This window comes from Rattus norvegicus, chromosome 19 (assembly GCF_036323735.1).
Source record: "Rattus norvegicus strain BN/NHsdMcwi chromosome 19, GRCr8, whole genome shotgun sequence".
NCBI classification, from domain to species: domain Eukaryota; kingdom Metazoa; phylum Chordata; class Mammalia; order Rodentia; family Muridae; genus Rattus; species Rattus norvegicus.
Genome location: NC_086037.1, coordinates 22,840,267 through 22,856,762, shown reverse-complemented (window position 1 = coordinate 22,856,762; position 16,496 = coordinate 22,840,267). Strand labels below are relative to the sequence as shown.

The 16,496-nt window shown below is 39.2% G+C and overlaps 1 protein-coding gene across 2 annotated transcripts in view; it reads left to right on the top strand.

Moving 5' to 3' along the window:
- Positions 1-16,496, top strand: part of LOC134483549 (IQ domain-containing protein M-like) — a 75,415-nt gene that overhangs the window by 53,092 nt on the left and 5,827 nt on the right. Inside the window, exon 4 of one of the 2 annotated variants that reach the window (XM_063278781.1) lies at positions 11,460-11,601. The exons of the other annotated variant lie outside the window; for it this stretch is intronic. Coding sequence (XP_063134851.1) covers positions 11,460-11,563 — 104 coding nt within the window. The 3' untranslated portion in view covers positions 11,564-11,601. Of the gene's footprint in view, positions 1-11,459; positions 11,602-16,496 lie in introns of those variants that run through there. 2 annotated transcript variants of the gene reach the window in all.

Below are 16,496 nucleotides of genomic sequence, written 5' to 3'. Positions count from 1 at the left end.
GATGCTCCTGGGTGTAAAATTGATAAAAGAGGTCTAACATTATATATAAAAGAATTTGATGAACACAGTACATTCCTGGTAGTGTTATTTTTCTAGTACACAGTAGATCCTAAGACCCTCATATAGATATAAAAGTTATACCCAAAATAGACACATAAATTAGATAATGCCCTGAAAATGTACTAGATCAGGCTGCTCAATGCATAACCAAAGTTGTCTTCAAACTCCATGTAGTTCGGGCAGTCCTCCTTGAACTCTTGAATCCTCTGGCATCAGTTTTCCAGGGATGAGATTACAAGTGTAAGTTGTACTGCCCAGATCAACCTCATGATTTTTAAAGAGTCCTGGGTATATGAGTATAGCAAACAAGCAATGAAAATAGATGGGCTCCCTCATCTATTTTCCATCTATTCATAATCAGAATATGATTACAGGCCAGAGGGACGAAGTCTTAAAAGTCTGCACAGAAACAGTCAGGAAGGGAAGAATACAGGGCTTGCTTTGCCAATCTCATTCCAGATGAGACTGGGGAGACAGGAATGAGCCAGGCCAGCCAGGTCTTTTGGAGACCTCAGTGACAAAGTTTAGGTGGTTTTTGATTATCACAACTGAGGGAGAGCCTCTGTTCCCAGTTGGAAGCACTGTCTTGATATGAAGCTCTTAATGCATCTTTAGTTCTAGCATCTGAATAAAATTTTATTTCCTTTTGAAGGTCAACTGATTTAGTCTTATCACCTTGGCCAATGCACCAAAATGTATGTTAAAAGGAAATTTTACTAAGATAATTAAAGCAATGATCTGTTTTTGCTATGATGTAAAATCTAATGTCTTCTGAGGAAAGAAGTGATTATAAAATATTATCATACTTTAATTAGACCCAGAAGCTTCATGTGACTGATTTGTGTTTTTAAAAGGCAGAGACTTGTGCAAACACTGGCATTTTAATATTAAATTGCAGAGATTCCCCTTTTTTTAATTTTTCTTAAACCTTTCTATTTTTTCTTTGTTTAATAAATACATTTTGGGATTCTAAATGACGACCTTGGATAGATATAAAGTTTAGAGCCTTTAAGGAAGCATACCTATCTGTTGTTTGTTTCTGTACATATCAGATTACGTTATATAAAACTAACTGGGGAGAACTCACAGGATATTTTCATTTGCATTCTATTGCAGAAAATGCATTTTATGTCCCCCTTGCTACACAAATATGAATGTGGCTCCACGTTGAGGTCAGACTCACTGAGGGGCCAGTGGGGGCCTTGAGTAAAGCACATTGGAAACATTGGGCGGTGCCTGCCACCTGTCACTCACTGTGCATTGTCACTTCCGCTGGGCAGCCCTGGCTGCACTGCAGCAGGCTATTGTTTGTGGGGAAAGCTGATATTAGGAGAGAGGCGATGAGAATGCCTTAGAAGAAGATATTTGAATACTATCTGGTTTTTCTTTTTTGGCACTTGCATCTCGTATCTCTCTGTAGTTTGTCACTTTAGAGTCCTTTATTCGGTCTTTCTATAAAATCCCATTATTTAAAAACTGAGGGCACAGCGATGGCCTGTAGGGGTTTAATATATCACTCTGATGCTTGGTGAAAACCCTTTGTCCTCCGCTACTCAGCAAACCCCATTTTATTGAAAACATGAGAAAAGCCTGAAGAAAATAATAAAATATAAATTATCATCCCAGGATTCACTTGAGACATTTTTCCGTTGTTACAATCTTTTTCAGAGTGTGAGGACATTCTAAACTTACGTCAATGTTATAGGGGTGGGGTGGACACACTTTCTTAGGTGCTGCTCTTTCTTGTTTTTTTTTTTTTTTAGATTTTTTTTTTTGTTAACTTGAGTATTTCTTATATACATTACAAGTGTTATTCCCTTTCCCGGTTTCCGGACAAACATCACCCTCCCCCCTCCCCTTCCTTGTGGGTGTTCCCCTCCCAAACCTCCCCCCATTGCCACCCTCCCCGCATAGTCTAGTTCACTGGGGGTTCAGTCTTAGCAGGACCCAGGGCTTCCCCTTCCACTGGTGCTCTTACTAGGATATTCATTGCTACCTATGGGGACAGAGTCCAGGGTCAGTCCATGTATAGTCTTTAGGTAGTGGCTTAGTCCCTGGAAGCTCTGGTTGCTTGACATTGTTGTACTTTTGGGGTCTCGAGCACCTTCAAGCTCTTCCAGTTCTTTCTCTGATTCCTTCAACGGGGGACCTATTCTCAGTTCAGTGGTTTGCTGCTGGCATTCGCCTCTGTATTTGCTGTATTCTGGCTGTGTCTCTCAGGAGCGATCTACATCCGGCTCCTGTCGGTCTGCACTTCTTTGCTTCATCCATCTTGTCTAATTGGGTGGCTGTATATGTATGGGCCACCTGTGGGGCAGGCTCTGAATGGGTGTTCCTTCAGTCTCTGTTTTAATCTTTGCCTCTCCCTTCCCTGCCAAGGGTATTCTTTTTCCTCATTTAAAGAAGGAGTGAAGCATTCACATTTTGATCATCCATCTTGAGTTTCCTTTGTTCTAGGGATCTAGGGTAATTCAAGCATTTGGGCTAATAGCCACTTATCAATGAGTGCATACCATGTATGTCTTTCTGTGAGTGGGTTAGCTCACTCAGGATGATATTTTCCAGTTCCAACCATTTGCCTACGAATTTCATAAACTCGTTGTTTTTGATAGCTGAGTAATATTCCATTGTGTAGATGTACCACATTTTCTGTATCCATTCCTCTGTTGAAGGGCATCTGGGTTCTTTCCAGTTTCTGGCTATTATAAATAAGGCTGCGATGAACATAGTGGGGTGCTGCTCTTTCTAATCGGTGTAGCTGGCTCCTCTTCATAAAGGGCTTCCGATATTTCTGAATAGACAGATGGAGAGATGCAAAATAACGATCAATTAAAGTTCTAACTGTACACTCTAGGATCTCATTCATGCTTTTATCAGGTTTAAAAACTTCATAATACGCCATTGGAAACCCCAAATGGTCAGGTATTTCTATGCTGGCCATGTCCGGGAAAACAGGATAACTTCCTTTTTTAAAAGTCAATTATTGATGACATCAAAAATAATCTTATAGCATTGAATTCTGATCTTATTTTGAGAAAATGCTCTACTTTTAATCTGAGTTTGATGAATGTTAACATGAAGCATGAACATGAAAGAGGAATGAATAGTTAAATTAAAATACGTGGAAAATGAAATAATAACAAGGATATCGTAGCGAAAATATATTCATATTTGTAAAAAGATCTGGAAAGAAACTAGGGGGCAAAAGTACCTGCTCTTCTTCCCACAGAAATACATAAAATTATCATTCAAAGCTCACTTAGCTTTAATTTTTAATTTTACAAAACTGTAACCATCACTTCCAAATACTTGCATAGGAACAAGCCTTCTCCTGCATGCACCTTCTGCATTAGACTTCTTTTGTCTAGCTGTGGTGGGGACTTGCATAGAGTTTTGATCTCTCTGCTTCCTCCTCCTTCTGCAGGGAAGATGAAGGAAGCAGAAACATCAGATGACTGTAGGCGCCACGTTGTAGCAAAAATACCAGCCGAACGAATTTTTGGTCAGGTACAAAGAAACAAATGGCTGGTGGTTTTCCCAAATGTTGTTTACCCTTCTGATATTCTTCCCCAAACCATCCTGTATAAATATGTCTGGTATTTACTTCACTGTACAGCTGAGCACTAACAACAAGGTTTACAGGCACGGATATTTTTTCTTCATTATGAAGGTGTCGATACTTTTAAATGAATGGGTCTGAGACTACCTTAGTGGCTACGACTAAGAAAAATCTTGCTAAAAAGAGATTACCTAGAAACAGAGTGGTGAAAAGGAGGGGGAGGGGAGGAGAGAGGAAGAGGCAAGAGAGGGAGGGGAAGAGAGGGAGAGTGGAGAGGAGAGGAAAAGAAGAGGGGAGGGGAAGAGGGAATCCATTTCACTACCCTGATATTGACGTGTTCATGAAATGATGCCTTGGTTATCTAATCAATTCTTGATGGTCTACTTCCTAATTTCACAAATTTCACCGTGACTTTTTGGAGCCACAGAAAACTGAAATATTCTCAGAAGCAAAACTTATATCCAACAGCACTGCTATCTCTAAAAGCTACAACTTCTACCAGGAAGCAATGACACAATTTATATAACCAAGTCATTGTCAGTTGATTTCTGATCATGACTGGAATACATAACAATATTGAAGGGACATTTGACATACAAGTAACATTTTAGGTTATAAGATACAATGTGAATTCAACAGACAGTTAACGAAACATTACCAAATTTTGAAATAGTCAAAACATTTATCTGAAGATATAACTAATATCCAATAATTTGATTGTCCATTGTAGCTCCTGTCGTGAAGTTGTCCTTCTAAATCTGAGTTTCATTTTGTATACAATGAAATTGCCAAGCATGAGTAGTTAGAAAGTTGCTATTTTTTTTCTCTCTAGAATTCAAGGAGGTGGGAGGAAACTGATGTGTGCCTAAAAGTTAATCATGAAAGAAGAAGAAAAATGTCTTTCCAGAAACTTAGGTCTAAGAAGTGTCAGGTAAAGGAGGTTCAGGGTGTTTATATTTTCAATAGCTTTGAAGAATAGGAAAAAATCCAGCAGTGAAGCATATATATATCCTTGGTGTTTGGAGGAGAGAAGGCATAGGTGGATGAACTGGAGGAAAATAGTTTTCATGGACTTTGTGAAGCCCTGGGGAGTAAGAAATCAGTGGAGAATGTTTCAAAGAGAGTATCAAAGAAATGTAAGAGAAAGGAGCATTAAGATTACTTTAAAATGACTTTTAGCACATATATGTATAAGTTTATCATTAACTTAGAACTGAGTTAAAAATTAGTATTGTTCATCATTAGCTTATACTATGCCAAAAGACATCAGATGGATCTCTAGTGTATACTTGGGTACATTGTGAGAATTATGGCCACGAATATCCTTTTATTTAACTTGACAATTCAGGGTTGAAAATTCCCTATTCTTGAGACAAAAGCACATTTCTCCTTTTCTTTCCTGGTAAGAGAATGGTATCTTAGTTTTGTTTCTGATGGGGCACAATATACCAAGACAAAAGCAGCTTAGCGGATAGAAGCATTTTCTTTTTCTAGCTCATAGTGCCAGGTTAGAGCTGCAGGAACTTGGGACAAGGCGGTCATGTCGCATCCACACTGTCGAAAGGAAGGGAAGCTGGGAGAATGAGTGTATGACCAGGTGTCACTCAGTTTTCTGTCCTCCTTCATTCTGTCCAGACCTGAAATGGTGCGATATGCATCCAGGGAGATCTTCCCACCTCAGCTAGACGGCCATATTGAGAAAATCCTTATAGGTCTGCTTATGGGCCAAGCTAATGTAGACGATTCGCACTGAGACACCCTTCCCAGGTGATTTCAGGCTCTCAGGAATCAAAACTAACCACCCACTCCGAGGACCATCAACACCACTGAGGTTGGTGGCTCTGGAACATGTCATAATGCTCAGTCGCAGTGTCCTAAATTTTGAAATAATTGGCAGTTTTGTTTCAAAATGCTCTGCCCAAGACAAGCTATGCCAGAAAAAGAAGCAAACATGTACAGTACCGAATTATAATAAATGCACTAAACTGAATAGATCTAAACGAATACTATTTAAATAACCAAATAACCATCTTTGAACCCACACTGAAAGGTAAGATTCTTTTGTTCAGATAATGTCCAAGTCAAATAAATATGGACTTCTAAGAATATGTCTACAGTAGAGCTTGTAGTTGACACTTGTGTTGACACCGCCCTTAACTGTTTGCAGGCTCAGACTAATTGCAATAATGTTCTGAAGGCTTGAGTAATTCGTCAGACTTATACAGGGGTGCAGGGGGACGGTACATGGGAGTGGAATATGCTGCTAAAATTCAAGGATGGTCACTCTTAGAAATACCAAAATCTAGCCGTCAATATCAGACTCAGAGCTGAGCTGAAAACATGGGCATTGTGTTTCAAGGTGGAGTCACACGCCAACAGATTGTTGCCGTGGTTGGTCCATTCCGTTCTGTGCATCTTTGAGAAAGGAAGACAAATGACTGATTTTCCCTCTGCTCTCGAACGTTTGTCTGTCTGAAGTCAAACAATAAAGATTGAGAGGTAGGAAGGCGCTCAGGATGGAGAAGCACCTAAGCCATGCTTCTGCCTCTGGAAGAGAGCACCTGCTAAGGGAAGAACTCGCTGGTAACGATGTGCAAATTCTCCTGTCCAGACCAAGCTCACTGAGAGCCAGCCTGGGTCTTCTTGATCAGTCTTGGTTTTTATGTTTTGCACATCAGAGGGCTGTCCGCAGAGTTAATGTTACTTTCAGTGACTTTCTCGGGTGTGGGATAAGAGTCAAGACTGCAGAACATTTTGGTGATAGGAACTGGCTGCTCATTAGCTAGTGTGTGTTAACAGAATAATTCATAGGAAGAATTTACAACTGTGAGTGTGTTTATCCTACGAATGTACCTTTTCAAGTTGTCTTTCAATGAAGGTCGTGTTTTAAAGAGGTTGTGTAACATTCTGGCACAAGTGTTTACTTGGAAACTTTCAATGATTAACTTCAAAGTCTGGAAGAAAGAAATGTGAGCTATTCTGCCAGGTCGAGTCTCTTATTCAATATTCTTGTAAAATGGAAAAATGTGACAATGACAATTGGGAGATTGAGTTGGAAGCTTTTATACCCACAGATATACCTAAATAACGTATCCAAGAGGGATTAATAAAAGGGAAGTTTGTACACCTTGGATTTAGGTTGGTCTGTATCTTGAAAACTAATCAGAGTAGATTATGGTAAACTCGTTTGCACGTAAGAATCAATTTCAGTGATCATCAACGGGTGATTAGATAAGGAACATCGCATGGCCTGAGAGCAGAGAAATCGATCCTTTAGAATGATCCTGAAGTCTTCGCTGTTTTTGCCTTGTATTTTCCTTTTTCATCCTCTTTAAGCTTCAAAAGAAGACATCCTGAAATATTTGAAATTGCGAGCTTTGAAGCCACTCCGGTATCCTCACCTCTCAGAGTCCTTGCTCAGAGCTTCTCTTCTCAGCCATGACAGAGAGCAAGGTCCAGTTCATGGGAATGACAGGTTGCTTGCATAAATCTTGCCCGGGAGCTCTCAGAGAGGTTATTGCTTATAATTAGGCCTGAAGAGTCCAAGAAAGATTTTACCAACCTGAAATTGGTTAGAAATTATTTGCCTTCATAGTAAAAAGCATTGAATGGAGAAAAGTTTAGAATCAGGTTTCTAGTAAAGGATATGCTAAGGCAGTGGCATACTGCTATGGGAATATAAGAATACCATATTTGTGCTGCATGGTCTGCTATGTTAACACATTTAATCAGCACATATTACCAATTACTATGGAAAGCAATTGATATGATTTAACCAGTCTAAATAAAAAGCAATTAGTGGGAACATCTGCTGCATGTGGGCAGGGGGCCTAGGTTCAGCTCCTGTACGCTCTTTGTTTGGTGGCTCAGTCCTGTAGAGCTCCCAGAGGTCCAGGTTGGTTGGCTCTTTTGGTCTTCCTGTGGAGCTCCTAGCCCCTTCGTGGCCGTCAATCCTTCCCCCAACTTTTCTGTAAGCGTCCCCGACCTCTGTCCAATGTTTGGCTGGGGGTATCTGCACCTATTTCAGTCAGCTTCAAGCCATTTTTTTAATGTATCTTCGGACATCTATTTGATTTCTTTGATATTACTTCTTTTGATATTACATATTTCTTTCAGGAAATAAACTTCTCTATGTTATTACAGAAGACAGTAAACTAAATGAGGTTGGAAAAAATAGACACAGGGACAACATAACATGGTTAAAGCATTAGAACCTGCTGTCAGTGTGACTTATAGATGATGTCATTAATGTGGATCACTCGGGTGACAAAGCGCTTAACCAGACCTCACTCCTCTAAAGATGGACGATGCTCTTTCTGCAGTTAATGTTTTGGAATCGCAAAGCAGGCCCTGCAAGATGGCTCCGTTGCCAAAGGAACTTGTCAATCCTGAAACACGGAGTTTAGTTCTTAGGACCCATACGGTGGGCAGAGGGAAGTGACTTCTTGGGACCCACATGATAGACACAGGGAACTATTCTGCGAGCCACCCTCTGACCTTCACATGTGCATCCTGTTAGACATACATTCCAGCACATAAATACATTTTTAAAAATAAATATAAATGAACTACACTTTTCATTTCAATTTGGGGAACAGATGGGTTAGTGATACTATTTTCCTTCCAGAGATGGACGACATCACACGTTTTTAAGAAATATTGTGCAATGGTCCCATTCTATCAATTTTTAAATTAATATCATTATACATTAATTGTATTGACTTAGGTGTGTTCTTTTAAAGCAAGGCTCCTGTATTTTCTCACAATGCTTTATTTCTGGAGTTTGACCATTTCCTTACTTTCTGGCAACACCCCTCTCTGCAGGCTCATGTGGTGTTACCTTTGAATGGTCCATTTCTCTAAGAACCATAGGCTGTTTTATTGTGAATGATATTTCAAAGCTAAGATCTGGGCCCAGATCTGCTTATTGCCAAAATAAAGTCAGTCAGTTGGTTCCCCCTTTCCTCTTTCTCTCCTCTCCCATTCTCCCGTCTTCCCCCTCTGTCAATGTATCTGTAATCCATCCACATTTTATCTCTGCCTCCAGTTTTCCTTCAAACTCCTCTGCAGTGTCTTCCCGTCCATATCCTTGAATTTGCTTTCACTATGAGTTTAATTTTCATGTCTTAAGTATGAAGAGGTCATGAGTGTAGAGTACGTTTTCTTGTTGGTAATTGTTTTTTTCTCTTTATCTCACCATCTCGTCAGCTTTTGTGCTTGTATGTTGCCCCTGTTACTAACACATGATTGTTAGGGCCTCTTTGCTGACAGTCCTTCGTTAGAGGCCTGCTCCCTCATTTCCTCTCATCTATTGAGTGATTCTGCATTCTAACATTCCTGGTGCTAACCTACTCTATCCTGTAACCTGTGTTACCTGGACCCTGCAGCCTTTCAGTGACATCACTGTGATATTTGCCAAGGCCCCTGGAGTTGAGCACTTCCAACTCTGTTTTTACTTTTTGCAAACTGGGGTCAGGTCTGGTCAGCTAGTCCTCTCAGAATGCCTAGGCTCCCTTCAGAGATTTCACAGCCTTATTAGACTTCCTCTTACCCTGTGGGGATCAGTTTTTTATGTAAGACTGCAGAAGCCTGGCTGTATTCAGCCCTCAGCCTGGCTTTTCTAAGAAGTCTGCAACCAAACTTCCCTAGTCTTCGACCATCCTAGTGATATGGACACACTTCATATCTTTGTGGTCTTCCCTTTTCTTTCCCCAGGCCAAGGAGCCAGGGAAGGGAGCCTTGGGCTATGCTCACAGCCTAACATGGTTCTCTTTTTTCTCCATTACTCTGCTCTTCAGTTCTCACTTTCATGCAGTTGGACAGAGTTCTCACCTCATCACAGGGTCTTCTTACCATATGGCCCACGTGCCAAGTCCTCCAGACTCCCACTTCCTAGATCCCTAAATGCCACTCATGCTGCAGGAAGCTATACCCTTCCAAGTGGGAAGCTTGCTTTTATAAGTCTTTTCTTTGTCTTTTATAACCTCTTGAAATGTGCGTGTCTTTGTTCTTGGATTTTTCTGCCTGAAGGAAGTGTATGTATGGATTCACAGATGGATGAAGGAAAAGGATTCACATCCTTTTTCAAAGGATGAGTTACGGTTTATTAAGCGTCTATATGTTTTTCAGTTTTGCACATTTAAAACCTCAAGATGAATGTATTTATTAACTGCTACTGATTTGTTTTTTTAAAACTTGGTAACCAGAAATGAGGTGCTTTCTATTCAGTTATTCTTAGGAAGTCACTCTTGCCCTCTAAGTAGCAGCATCTGAAACTAGAGGTGATGGTAAGTGAGAGACGAAGTTTTAATATTTCACAATCCCACACAACCATGAGTGCACACATATCTGCAAGTGAATGTCCGTATGCAGGAGTGTGTGTGTGGTCTGTCAGAAGCCATCCCCATAACTTCAGTGATGGTTACAGATTCTCTTAAATATCTTAGTTCACACTTGCTCACGAGTGCATCACTCTAGACTGCAGCACAGAACTCCAAGTTCTCGGTACTTGGTACTCACCCACCCAACCCCCGTCTCGTGATGCCATGCTGAAGCTTAAGGAGCCTGGTGAAGATTTGTTAGTGCCCCCACTGCCATTCTCACCCACTAACGTCATGTTCTGGTGAGTCACATGGAATAAAGCCAACACAGTGACGGAAGAAGCCCCTTTCCTGTCTTTATACCGCTGTCACTCTGTTGGATCATTGATGTGTTTGTCTGTTCCAACATCATATAGGGGAATGGCCTTTTGCCTCTTTTCATTTTCCTACCGAAGCCTTCCTCCCATAATGCAGTACACAAGATCTCCCTATGCATGGGAAGAGAAGCTGAATAAGGGACTAGAAAACCTATCCAAAACACAGAGAAACCATCCAGAAGGTACTACCAAGTACCTTCATGTAGAACTAGAGATAGACCACTCCGATGGTCAGTGGCACTGACCGTCTGTCCTTACCCATGGTCTACTTGAGTATTCTTCCAGCTGTACCTGTTCAGATACTTTGCTCTCACCACTTAATTTAGTTTTGCTTGTGTAAGGCTGGGCCTTTGGCTAATGTCAGCAACAATATGACAAGTTTTCTGGCAGTTGCTTGTGTTTTTGTTTAACAACTGTAGTGCTTGAGCAGTTGGGCTATGTAAGCCTATCTCTGAATTGTTGCTATGTATAATGGTGGCTTTAGTAAATATATGACTCATAGCTTTCAGAATAACTGCACAGATAAATATGAGCCAAATACAGGCATGCTATACAGTAGTGACTTACATTAAGTATCTGCATTAATATTATGCTATTAGTTTTAATATGTTTGTTCTTGTGATTGAACAAAGTGTATCTCATTTATTTCAAGTATTCTATATGTCAATGAAATTTATTTCCTGATATAATTTCTCTCAACCCTTACTAAAGGGTTCAATTTTATTTATCTTCATGTCTGTATGTGTGAGTATAGGCCACATGTGTGAGAGTCCCTAGAGAGACCAAAGGAAGGTAGTGGTTTCCTGGGAGCTGGAGTTACCACTCATAGGGAGTCACCTGACATCAGTGCTGGGAAATGAATTGAGATCCTCTGGAAGAGCAGCAATGCTCTTAACCATTGACTCATCTCTCCAGCACCTTCTCTCAACTCTTCAGTCCAATAACAGTTGGAGAATCAGTTGACAAGATCTATAAGGTGATACAATAGAAATGAGAGAAATGTGCCCAATTCATTCTTTTGGCATGTTGTAGCACAACCAAAATTAATTTCATATGATATATTAATATTTCAAAAACATAATGTATTTCCATTGTATGAATTGATTGGACATCCTTAATGTAATCCTATATTTTGTATTATAGTGACTGGACATCCAATACTCAAGAGAGCTAACATCCGGACTGTTGGGAAGTTGGTGGCTAGATCCATAAGAGAAAGAAAAATGAGACAATTTTATAAATCATGAGAACTGGAATAAAATTTTCAACACAGTGCTTCATTAAATAGTTGAACTTACCTCCTCAGAAAAGCATATTAGTAATGAACGCAGAATGACTTGCTATCAACAGGATAAAAGGAGGAATCTTTGCATATGCGAAAGGGGCTGTTGACAAGTTAGTTCCTCATTTCTAAGTAAGTTTGGATGAGCGGTCTTTATCGTCCTCATTAAACATCTGCTAATCATGATGACGTGAAGCTGTGCAATGTCACTTATTAATTCTCATTGGACTGAAATCTATTTTGCTCCGCTGCTAACGAAGGTTACAAACTTGAGAATTCTTAGCTTCCATTTTTACTCTTTCAAAATTGTATCGGTGTGGTATTTTGCTGAAACAACACATTTCAAATAGTCTGTCAGAATGTGTCTCATCACTTAAGTCTTTTGAATTGTTTCTGAAAACGTGTCTAGATCACAGACCACTTTTTTGTTTGTTTGTTTGTTTGTTTGTTTCTCTCCTTGACCACATTGCTCATTCCAAAGGGAAGAACAGACCTCCAACATGCTCTACACACAAGTCATTTGGCCTTTGTGCTACAAGAATTTGAAGTGCAGTGGCTACGCCATCAGTTCTTTAAGAATCTGAATTTAGTTTTATTCATATGTCTATTCTTAGAGTCACACTCAACTTCATGAACGGGAGTGTAAGGTCAGGAAGGTGGGTGCGGCCGTAGGGGAGCGGAGTCTAATATGCAACACAGACACATATCCGAGGGATAACCTCTGGCAGGCATCCTGGGTTCTCAAAGTGCTTAACATTGATCTATTATTACTTTAATATCCCCCCTTGTTCCCTCAGGCCACTTACATAAGGTAGTTTACCATGGGAATGCACATGGAAGTCTGGAGAGGAACTACGCAAGTCTATGCCTCACTAAAACTAGAGCCAAGATGATATAGAAGCCATGAGGCAGTCTAACCAGAAAAGTTTAGATCTTACATCCAACAAGGATGAAAACACTGATGCCTGACTAAAATATAGCTTATGTAGGAAATGAAATTAAACGTAGTCTTCTTACTAACAGTTGCAATGAAAATCACTTTAGTGAGAAAGGGTTTTTTTTTGTTATTCATGTGCTAAAAACAGGAATGCACAATCAAACATACAAGAAAAATGTAAAAATGCACCACTGTTACTCCTAAATATTGGGAGGACAATATGCAGTTATAGTTAAAAGTTTCTTATGGACCTGAAAAAGAAGCTCTTCCAGTGTGATATTATCTTTTCAATAAATGGACGACAATCATATCTCAGGAGGTAATTAATATAAAATCATGTCAAAGGTACTTTATAAAAATAAAATGAAATTTAGTTATGAATATAACATTGAGTAATGAAGTACTTTTAAAAAGTCATCACTGTTATCTCTGTCTCCTTCTTTTACAACAAACTACAGTGGGGTTGCTGAATGTCTTTCAGAAGTGTAGGCCTACATTAAGTCCAATGATAATATGTCACTTCAAACTGTGGAAGACAGTGTAAGGTCAGGGAGAGAAGCCTTCACTTTTCAACTGTCAGATTGTATGTACAAATTGGCACTTGGCGCTCATCAAAGAAGAAGAAATATTGGATGTGCTCTAAGTGTCCATCGTGTTTTGGAGCCAACTCCCTGATGGAAGTCGTCAGTTATATGCAAATGAATTGTCAATGGCTTGCCACAGTTGGCAATCACTGGACTGTGAAGGGTATGTCTTAGTAAGAACTGAAGCTCTCTCTTCACGTACTTTGATTCACAAAAAAACAGTGGAAGGAAACAAATAAAACTCTCCAGGACCCAAAACGGAAATAGAATCAATAAAGACAATACTAACTAAAAGAATTCTCAGAATAAAAAATTTAGGGATTTGAGCAAGAACTACAGAGGCAAGCTTCACCAAAAGAATACAAGAGATGGAAGGGAGAATCTCAAGCATTGAAGATACAACGGGTAGAACGGTCAGAGGCAAAAATAAAGCTCCTGTCACGAAACATCCAGGAGATCTGGAACAGTACGAGAAAGCCAAACCTAAGAGTAGTAGGAATGGAGAAAGGAGACTAACCCTAGCTCACAGGCACAGAAAATACTTGCAGCAAAATTACAGAAAAAAAAATTGTCCTAAGCTAAAGAAGATGATGCCTTCAAAGGTAAGAAGTTTACAGAATACCAAAATGGATTGGACCAGAAAAGAAAGTTATTTCAACGTGAGGACAACGCCTTTTGAATCAATATTATAGCGTTCATCTTAGCAATTTTGAGTCACACACTCCTGAGCGTGCGACTGGGTGGGTCTCTGGTTCATGTGCCTTCTCTTGGGGATCTTGGCCTTCTGTTACGTTGCCTTGTCCAGCTCCAGTGTGATGGTTTTGCTTTATTTTATTATATTTCATTTTGTCATGTTCGGTTGTTATCTCCTAGAAGCCTGTTCTTTTCTAACGAGAGACAGAAAGGGGGTGGATCTAGAGGGGAGGGGAGAAACTGAGGCAGCTACTAAAGCAACAGATGAAGGGCGATGTGGCTGAATGGGAGTATCTCAGTTACATGTTCTGAACAGTGAGCATTATGACACCCTATAAGGGACAGTTCAGAAGGAGGTTACATTTTTATTCAAACAAGATATCAACACAAAACAATTTTTAAAACACTGTGTAACTCACAATAAAACATGAAATGAGACTGTGTGTGGTGGGGGAAAGAAGGTAAGTGAGTAAACATTTCATATTCACTGGTTTCATATCTTAGCTGTATCATTATTAACTGGCTGAATGTTTGGAGCCAATAAAATTGTCTCCCTGGGCCTCAGTTTATCTCCATACAAAACATTGGGTTTAGCTCAGCTGATACCTTAAACGGTTGCAATATTAAATGTTCTACAATGCATGGTCTAAATTAATTAAAATAACAGATATTTACTGATTGTAGCCTGTAAGTAACACACCAAGCTTATAGCTTTATTAAAAATCTATAGAAGTTATGGAAATCTCAAAAATAAGAGTATTTACTAGGAACATTTTCATGCAGAAGGCACACATATCTAAGCAAATTTTATTAGCTCTTCAGACCACTGTATGGTTATACAAAAATAACATTGGAGAATGTTACAGAGTTTTGACTTTTGGTATTTTTCCAAAACATTAGGTGACAGCAATGTAATTCAGCTTGGCAAGGTTCCTAAGAATAACACATCTCTCATTGGACTTGATTATATATATACAAACATCATAAGAATATCAGTAAAACTAGAACAAAGTTGTTCATTTCAAAAAAATACTTTGATTCATAGTCTGACTGTCTTATGAAAGATACTTATATCCACTACTCACTAATCCATTGGACATGTGTCAAAATTATACAATTTAAAAATTATTTCCAAAAATTTCATTTGGAAGAAAAGTGTTCATTACTTATAAGTTTAACATGTAACATGGTAATATAATATCAATTGCTTAGCATTACCTAAACCCATAAAGCAGTGTAACTATTCTACATTTTATGACTAAAAATAACTCTCAATTTTAAGGTATCTTATTACATACAAAAATTAATATTTACTGGTTCCAAAAGTGACCACATCGCATTCTTGAGCTCTGTTCTAATTTCACCAACACTGACTGCATTTCATGATCGGACTCTCAGGAAGACTTTGCGTGTGGATTTAAGAAGCTTACGAAATCGTCTTACGAAATCGTTGTGAGACGGTGAGAACATCCTCCCTGGCTTAGTGCCACGTGTGGGTTTCCCAGACGTTTTGTCAAATGCTTTTAGTTTACAAGAATGCTACTGGAGAGAAGAAAAACACTGATTTGATCTGTTTTTTGATTCTTCCATATCCAGTTCTTAGAAAACAATAAATGCCCAATTTGTACTTAGAAACATGTTTCTCATTAATACTAATAAATGTACTAACGTGTGTTTTAGACAATTTTTAATGGGTGAAATTTAAATGTGTGATCTTCACTTCTAAAGTCTCTTAAACTGGCCACCCACTGAGCTGCTTAACCAGGTATCTAAGAGCAGACATTCTAGCTATGGATCCAGAGGTCCAGTATTACATCAAAAATACTTTGAATCTCTGAATAAAAGTACATTATTGTTAGATGTGGCAACTCGTGCCTTAACACCAAGCTGAGGTAGGATTGCTGTGAAATCTAGGTCAGGGACATCTTTTGCTATAAAGTAACACCATGTCTCAGAAAACAAACAAAAATAAACAAAAAAGAAAATATCAACTATTGAGTAGCATATGTATTTATTCTGCTGTATGTATATTTACATATATATAATATATATAATATATATATGTATATATATATATACATATTTAAGGTAATACATGATGCTGCTTAGGGAAGTCTTTCTGATATTTCACAGCACAGAGACTTAGTGTTCTATTTTACAAAAGGTTTTCTGTTTCTTTTTCTTTTTCTTCTCACATCTATATGGGCGTTCCCTTCCCCACCCTCCCCCCATTACCGCCTTCCCCCCAACAATCACCTTCACTGGGGGTTCAGTCTTAGCAGGACCAAGGGCTTCCCCTTCCAGGGGTACTCTTACTAGGCTGTTCATTGCTACCTATGAGGATGCCCTTCAACAGAGGAATGGATACAGAAAATGTGGTACATCTACACAATGGAATATTACTCAGCTATCAAAAACAATGGCTTTATGAAATTCATAGGCAAATGGAGGGAACTGGAAAATATCATCCTGAGTGAGGTAACCCAATCACAGAAAAACACACATGGTATGCACTCATTGATAAGTGACTATTACAAATTCCAAATGCTGGAATTGCCCTAGATGCCTAGAACACATGAAACTCAAGAAGGATGACCAAAATGCGAATGCTTCACTCCTTTAAAAGGGGAACAAGAATACCCTTGGCAGGGAAGAGAGAGGCAAAGATTAAAACAGACACAGAA